This window comes from Antrostomus carolinensis, unplaced genomic scaffold (assembly GCF_000700745.2).
Source record: "Antrostomus carolinensis isolate BGI_N321 unplaced genomic scaffold, ASM70074v2 scaffold15289, whole genome shotgun sequence".
In the NCBI taxonomy this organism is placed as follows: domain Eukaryota; kingdom Metazoa; phylum Chordata; class Aves; order Caprimulgiformes; family Caprimulgidae; genus Antrostomus; species Antrostomus carolinensis.
The window spans coordinates 31744-40568 of NW_010340761.1; the positions used below are offsets into that span (position 1 = coordinate 31744).

The following is an 8825-nucleotide window of genomic DNA, read 5'->3' on the forward strand; positions in this document are numbered from 1 at the left end:
GCTCATTCCCAGACATTTCCCAGATGCTTGGCACTGTGATAGCATTGAAGCCCACAGGATTTCCCATTTATGCCCTTATCATTTTTCTTGCTACCTACAAAGGATCTGCTTTTGCAAAAACTGTCTCTATGGCAGAGGAGGGCTGGATGCGACATTCTCATAAGCTTATCAGCAGTGTCTGCTCCTCGTTCAAAGCACATCACGTCCTTTAAAGCACAGAACATCCTTCAAAGCACTTCTAACACTTGATTGTCAGCAAATGAAAAAGCAGGGCAGGATTCAAAAGTTAAGGATCCAGGCTCCACACTGCTGCTGGGAAGCCCACTGGTTCCAAGCGTTTTGACATCAGAATTACTGCCTAGACCAGGAGGTAGCCCAGAGTGCCTTGTGCCTCTTTGTGGGTTAGCAGGTTCTGCCATGATTAATGAATTCCTGCTCTTTCTCATTTAGACAGAAGCTACATGAACTGTTCCAGACAGCTTCAGCCTCCAAGAAGAAAATTAGTACAGAATATAACTACACAGCAGGGAAAAAGAAGTCAGGGCTTCACCAAAGCCTGGATGATCATTCTGCCCATGCCATTCAGGAGGAGCCCTCATAATTGAGAAGCTCATAGCTACAGCATGCAAGGAATCATATGGCATATGTCACAGCAGGACACCTTTCATTACATGTCATGGCAGTTTCTATGGTGTGTGGTAAGGAGAGACAGTACATCATGGCAGAGCATGCCATAGTGCAGTTTGGGAGACAAAGCTATAAAGCCCTTCTGTTAAAGAAGAGTGCAAGCCATGGAGTGAAATGTCTCTGACGCTGCCAGGAGTGTTTCACAAAACAATCCTTCTAACATCTGCTCATTCATTTAATTTCATCCTTTTTTTTTTTTTTTTAAATCAAAAGTCAAGCCCCAAGATTTCTGTGAAAAGCAGACATAGGTCTCATCAACCTAACACCTGGGATGGAAAATTCTACATGCACACCAGAAACCATGTAAAAAACCCCTTTGTTGTGCTTCCATTCCAGTCACTTCTCGCACTGGGCTGCTCTCCAAAGCTTTCTCTGCTGCAGTGCATCCTTGCTGGACACTGACACAAAGTCCAAGCAGAAAGAAGTCAAAGGAGGCAGTTAAGCAACTGGATGTCTCTGATTCCTTTCTTGCTTAAAGCGTGTGTACTCAGGTGGGAAAGGACTTTATTTTTCTTAGCTGAAAGAGATTATCAGCAGGTTTGAGAACATGAAAGAGTAGCTTAAGCTGGAGCCAGCTCAGATGATTTTTTGGCTGTGAAAATTCTAAATAACTTTAATACAAAGTAGATATATAGTGGTGGTTGACATGGGCCAATACCTGATGTCAGGAATGTCTGTTGTTCTCTGGTTTTATTAAGTCCCTGTTATTATTGTGCTTACAACAGAATGAAATGAAAAAAAAAGATGGTTCATTATACCGTGTTTTCAACAAAGATGGAGTAAAAGGGAGTTTCTTTCTGAGGAGTTTTTATCTAACCACACAGGTTGAAGAGGAATGGGAAGGGCTGTAAGCAGAAAGCATATGTGACAAATAACTTGAGGCATTGCTGAAAAAAGACAAATGGGGGAAAATAGAAGAGCAGAGAATAGAAGAGGACAATCATCGAAGGGGATGAAAAAGGAAGGAGAGCACATCTGCTATGGCTGAGGGGAAGGCACCGCAGAAGCTGTGTTGGAGCATGTTAGTTTTTACAACAGAGGAGAAAATGCTCAGAGCCAAATTATTTTATATAACCTCTTGACATTGTTAAGAATGATATTGCAGACCTACACAATCTTTGTTGCTTAGGCCACCTTTTGCCACAAGGACAGGACTGGAACACCTTGTTTAGCCTTCCTCTGGAGATGATGAATTACTGTTGTGATGTCTCATACTAAGTGAGCAATATAATCCCCAGTTGTATATCCATTTCTCATAATCACTTCCCATTTCAGACAGGAGAACACAGGATGATGTCTAATGATGCTATTGACAGATTAGGTATCCATTGATGCTAGAGTTTAGAGTTTGAATAATTGCAAATATTTCTGTCATTATTTGATGGTCTTCTCAGCATAATATTGACACTTAGGCCCTTTGTCAGCACTGAATGATGAAAGTTTACCTTTGCATTTGCCTGTTTCATGGTTTCTACTCCAAAAAGTCTTGAGCTTCTACAAACTCCTTATCCTCAGGCTCTGCCCAATGGGTTAGATTTTGGTTGTGGAGAGTGAAAAAGAGAGAGTGGTTTTTGGGTAATGGAGAACTACATAATTTACAAGCTGCAAAATGACTACATTAAAATTTAAAGGAAGATGAATATACTTATGTACATAAAATTTCAATGCTAGCCAGTAAAACCATGTACTTGCCCATGTGAACTGAACTGAACTCCACCAAAAACCAGTCAGCTGTGGAAAACAGATCACTTATGTGATCACAGTAGTTTCACAGTAGTTCCAAGAACGATTTAGAGATAGCATTTTTTTGTCAATTTTCTTATAGTTGTTCTGCAGGCAAACAAAAGGATGTAAAGTTAATAAAAGCAGAGAAGTCCAGAAATTGTCTCTGAATTTCTCAGCCCTGGAGTCTGTATATCACAGTAGCATTTCTGCAGACATCCTCCCCAGCCAGTCACACAGTATTCTGAAAACAACCTTGTACCAAGATAATATCCTTGAGGTTCAGACTAGATGTGGAAGAAGAACAAATATACATTTTACATTCGCATACATAGTGGGAGCTTTAAAGATTCAGCTCCTTATAGCAACATGCATAACTACAGGTAAATATTTTCTCTAAATTCATCTTCAATCTATCATATTTAGGTAAAATTTCCTTAGGTTATCATAGGTCATTGCATTACTTTTGCTACAGTGGTCTGGTAAAGTAAATTCTACAACAGAAAGTAGAGACAATTGCACTATCTCTAGCTTTTGCTAAAGGTACGTGGTTAAATTATTTCACCTGAAATACAAGGCCTACTGGTGCTAACAAACCCAAACTTCTCCTCTTCCTCCCCATTCCTGCCCTGACCTTTACTACTCACATACTCAGGCTACTATTCTGAGTGTCTGATGGATCATCAGGATTACTGTGAATGGCAGCTGCTGCCTCACTTCCTTAAACCGTTTTTTACAACTTTCTCCCACTCCCTTTCATTAAGGATCATTATTTTGGATTAAGTCCTTCTTTCCTCATGTCTCCTTTTTCCAAAACATAGTTAAAGACTTCCCCATCCTTTCAATTCATTTGGACAATAGCTTCATCAGTCCTGGTCCCAGCTGCTGGATCTTCTTTTTTCCAGCCCTTCATGTGTTGTTTCCATCCAGCTTTTCAACAGCTTCGTAACTCAGCATAGCTTTCTTAGTGGACAGCGTCATTTACCTGTTTAAACTTTTTCCAAGATCAATCCTTGCTGTTAAACCTCTGGTCTGTATCCCTGTTTGAGCTTACATCTCAGAATTGAATCTGTGTCCACAAAATTCTTCCCCAACATTCCCTATTATATCCAGGCTTGTGTCCTCATCTTATTCAAAACATTTTGAAAGACATTTTTTTTCATATGAAGGCCACACTACTAACTTGTCCTCCCCAGCTAATGAAGAGGATGCTCAGGTTACTTAACAAGCACAGCTGAGTTGCCTTTGATAGGAACCAACTATGCTAAATTATACCAGCAGAGAAACTGGCCAAAATACAAGTTAATTTCTTCATTTAGGGTTTCTTACTGTGCTTTGATTTATCTGTGTCTTATCTTCAGGAGTTTCAGCTGTAAAGGGCAAGGATTGTCTTTACTGCTGTACTGAATACCACTGCTATATTCTCAATTCTTTCAAGCCAGAAAATAATGAGATACTCATGAAATTCTTAGCGGGTGTTGTGTTTTAATACTTTATCTGATTTCAGTGGGAGGTTTACCTGACTAAGATCTTCTGGGATGCCTCCACGAAGCAGAATAATTTCTTGTTCGCCCTACCAGGTAACAAATGCCAGTTTAATACATCGATCTATCATCACATAGTTATGTATTATCCATAGCCGAAAGCCCCTAATAATAAATTCTAATCTCCTTAGGATGATAAAACATAAAACTAATGTGAACCTATTGCAAATAAAACTGAATTCCCTAAAAAGCAAGGCCCCTTTATACCTTAATAACACAATGCTCTTTCCAGCTATCAGCCTAGAAACTCAGTACCACTCGGTATCACATGCTTTATTCTGTTCTAACAAACCTGTAATAAAATGAACCCTACAGCTGCGGGAGTGAGGACTGTGGAGTGAGAAAACATTATGTCTACTTCTGCATGGAAAGTGAAGCTGCACTATTATGGCCAAGGGCTGAACTGAAGTGGTTTTGTGAAGAAGCAGTTGAGCATGCATTTTGAAGTGCAATCCTTTTTTTTTTTTTTTTTGCTAACAGGTGAGAGTTTAATTCAGTTGATTGGACAAAAATAAAGGCATTGCAGCAAGACCAGATTCTTTGTTCCCAGTTCTGCAGTAACCATTGCTGGGTACACAGAAAAGAAAGATTTAACACATCCTGTTAGGAAATCTGGGAATTAGCTGCCTGAAGGAGAGGCATGCCCTTTCCCTCTACAGTGAATTGCTGTGTGACATGCCAAAGGGTATTTTAATTATCTGAAATAACTTCAGGGATGCAGTATTACTGGGTGACACCCCACAGGCCATACTACGAAGGATACTAGATGTGATGTTCACAATGGCCCCCAGTCTTTCCCTGCCCTAATTATTTTTTTCCTTTTCTAGGAGCACCTAGTCTGTTTAGTGTCATGACCCAGTGGTACTTTGTGGCATGTACCCTCAAAAATCCACTACTAATGTTCCATCACAACTTGTCACGAAGCAGTGCGATATGGTTATGGGTTGTGTCAATAGCAGGGAACACTGCACATGCCTGGCAGAAAAGAGTTGGGATGAAGGCTAGCTGAAAAATAGATAGGGCTAGCTAAAAACCAAAAGGCAATTTGCCAAATGTGAATGGAGTGTGTCCTCTTGTGATCCATGCTGCAGAATATTGTGCATATCTAATACTTCTCTTAATATGCGGGAGGAAGAATGTCTGCTAGAAGGCAAGGAGAGCACGTCACCAACTCTTTTTTTCCCAGATCTCTTAATCCTTTGTGCTAATTTAAATTTTCTCCTTTATCCTGAGGAAGTGCTGAGCTTTGCTAATACCAAACTGGTATTTCGTTACATTTTGTGATAATTGGTCTGTTGGTAATTTGAAGGTTGACTAGTTTTTTGTTACCTGTGATTATAAACAGGTACTCTTAAGTGTTGCTTTAGTGCCAGTCTGCCACTCTAGTCAAGAATAATTTACTTTCTCTTGTAATTGAAAGTAACCATTGATGGGCAGGTAATCTGGATGATAGATGGATTTAATACATGATCTCTCCTGGTAGATGGCATCAACAAACAAAGCTCCATGCACTGCTCTGTGGCAGAACTTTTTAGTTCAGTTAATTATCATTTGTTGTTAACCAGTTACGTACAACCAGCACATAGAGTCTCCATTGACCTGTAAGAGGGGCGATTGTTATTTTGCATAGCACACTGCTCCCTTTAGTCCCTGGGCTCTTGACAGAAGACGCAGTCCTGTTTCTGATCCTCTCCTGATTCAATCTGAATGGTGATGGAGTGGAAGCTGTAGTGCTCAAACAGGGCTTGGGTAATCTCTCTCAAAATCTTCTGGTTGTCTTCTGTGTCTGCTATAGATAATGAGCAGAAAATAATCAAATTGCATATAATATAATGCTTTAAAGAAGAGTAAGTGATTACTGACAGAAACTATTTGCAAACAACCTGGCAACTTCTAAAAATAAGTTTGTTTTGAGAATTGTTTCTTGTTCTTTTTATCCTCCTTTCAACACCTTGCATGTCAGCAAACGTTTGTTCATTCAAATGTGGTTGGAATATGCAATTTTGGCAAGAGCTGAGCTAATTTTAATCACCAGAGAAACTCACTTTGGCAGAAGACTGGAGGAAAGCAGGAATACTTAAAAAAGATTAGTTCATCCAGTCAGGGAGTAACAACAGTGCCAAGTGATTTGGGTGACTGATAGACCCACTCTTTTTGGGAAGTGTGGACTCCATGAAGAACTTTGCTTCTGAACATGTTCTTGGCCAAACGCAGGTGGAATTTTTTTCTTAAACAAACCCTAATATGTAAAAAGTAAAGAGATAAACAAGACAATTGATCTGGGTAGTGGACAATTTATCAACATGGATAAAGACTACATTTTAAAAAATATTTTTAAAGGTGAACTTTTCCCTTGGATGTACCTTTACGCTCCAAACTATGTTTTAAAGATTGTTTTACAGCTGGAGATTTATCAGGAATGCAGTTCTGCACTCTAAGTTTTCCTTACAGGGATCAACAGTTTTCAAGCTTGACAAATCCACTACAAAATCTATTTGATTTTGTAAGAAAACTCCGGCCTTAGTTTAATTCTTCTAATTTAATTAGAATATCCTGTAGTTTACTTCCTTGCTTCAGAGCCTCTGCAATTTTCAAGTTTTGGGCTAAGTAGAAGTCCCTGTTGTTTTGGCAAGCTTTCTGGGAGGAGGATTTGAAAGCTTTTTTGTTGTTTGTGTTTGTCCAACAAAATGATGACATTTGTTTTAACAAGCAACAGATATACAGTGAGTTGTATCCCAATCAGGGGAGACTGACCTTTACTAGGCAGCAGTTGAATACTTACTCCCTGTTTACAGAAATTTACTGACCTGTGGCAACATGAGCAGATAGAATAGTTTGATTCATTGTCAGAGACCAAAGCTGAAGGTTGTGAACAGACTCCACTTTCTCAACTGCTAAAATCCTCGCTTTCACTGCATCATAAACAAGTCCTTTTGCTGTTCCTTAAAAAGTGAAATTAGGGAAAAAATAAGTTTTTGAAGAGAGAAGAGTGATGATCATTAAAGTAAAATGCATCATGAATGTTTATTCAGTTAGATATATAATTTGTATAAAAATATTCAATGCTTTGGAAAGTCTATCTATTTTAGAGTCCACTGTGAAATTTAATCCTATCCCTTGTTTTACACTTCTCCAAGGAAGAATGAGACTCATGCATGTCTTAGGAAATACTCTGAGGGTCCAGGTTACATGGAGAAGTGAGATGTTTAGCAAAATCATGTCATACTTTTGCACCAGCAGCTTTGTGAGTGCAGATTTTATGGCTTCACCTGAACATCACTTAGAGATTCTGTCAACATATTTATGTAATAAAGAAGCATCAGTTTAGCAGAGAGGGAAAGACAAACGTAAAGATTAAAATGGCTTGACTCAGGAATCTTAGATGAGATGAGATCCTAGACCTAGTTAGAGTAGATCAGTTCTTATTTTCCTAGATGAATGTCCTTATAAAAGATACCGATGGGATTGTTTAGTCTAGGGAAGAGAAGGCTAGAGAAGAGAAGACCTTATAGAGGCCTTCCACTACTTTAAGGGGGCCTGCAGGAAAGACGGGGACTCTTCATCAGGGAGTGTAGTGATAGAATGAGGGTTAACAGTTTTAAACTGAAAGAGGGTAGATTTAGATTAGCTGTTAGGAAGAAATGTTTTACTGTGAGGGTGGTCAGACACTGGAACAGGTTACCCAGAGAAGCTGTGGATGCCCCCTCCCTGGAAGTGTTTAAGGCCAGGTTGGGTGAAGATTTGAGCAACTTGGTCTAGTGGAAGATGTCCCTGCTCAGGTTGGAACTAGATGATCTTTAAGGTCCCTTCCAACTCAAACCATTCTGTGACTATGATCAGATGATGACCTTCTTTCACAGTGATGACAGTTGTGATAGGGTGAGTTGCAACATGAAATTCAGAGTTTAATCTAAATCCAGATTTGACCAAGGAATTTAACTACAGCTCTTCCCTGGAGTGAGATGTGAGTTTGGAAATGTACCTCTACACCCTCCTGAACATCTATGCTCATCATGCTTCACTTAGATCAGTAAAATTAAAAATATTTTTAATGCCACCAGTTATGAAGTACAATAATGATAAGCACAGTAATGGTTAACTGTGTCTTTCATGCCGTAACTGGTAATTATCTGTAATCGTTAATGGCCTCAGTATTGTATGCTTTGTTCTATCCATTTATTATAAGAAGAATATGGAGTACGGACTTAGTAGAATATGATGGTGACGTGCACATGCTTTTTAGAGAAGACCATGGACAGTCAACGGCTGTATGACATAGTCAGTTGCAGGTATGGGTTTCTCCACTGCTAGGCTGATACCCCAGAATAGGCTGGATGTTCTATGCACGGGGTAAGAGCCACCTCAAATACCAGCTCCAACATGCAATTTCTCTTTAGAAAATTTTTAGGAGGCTACTTAGGAGGTAGGAGACTAGCTTCAGAGACCTCCCCAGAAGGACAGCGTAAAAGGGCTTGCTGCAGTGGGGAACAGAGCATTGCCAATTTTTGCATGTCAGCATAAACTGCGAATCACTGCTCTGAGAAAGAGACACCTGAGTGTCAGGGGCTGACAGGTCTTCCTGGTAATTTGATTTTTTTTTTTCAGTAGTCAAGAGATCTTCTGATTTTTAGGCAGCCAAGATATAGCCAGTTGCTGCACTCTGTCTAGGTACACTTCTACACAAATATATCTCTGTCTCACAATCAAAGAAAGCAACCCAACCCTAGAATGAAGCTTTACTGTTACTGGAAAACTTCTTTCTTGAAACAGAAGTAGGTGCAAAGTGAAAGTCACACTGAGTAACTCGCATCCTTTCAAAACCTACACTGTTAGAGCTACTTTTCCCTTTAATCCTTATGTCTTCATAGTTGA

The 8825-nt window shown here is 39.5% G+C and overlaps 1 protein-coding gene across 1 annotated transcript in view; it reads right to left on the bottom strand.

Annotated features, from left to right (window-relative positions):
* Positions 1–5596: 5596 nt before the first annotated feature.
* Positions 5597–8825, bottom strand: part of SLC30A8 (solute carrier family 30 member 8) — a 21827-nt gene continuing 18598 nt past the window's right edge. Inside the window, exons 7-8 of the mRNA XM_010176275.1 lie at positions 6761–6895; positions 5597–5742 (exon numbers count right to left, since the gene is read on the bottom strand). Coding sequence (XP_010174577.1) covers positions 5597–5742; positions 6761–6895 — 281 coding nt within the window. The remainder of the gene's footprint in view (positions 5743–6760; positions 6896–8825) is intronic.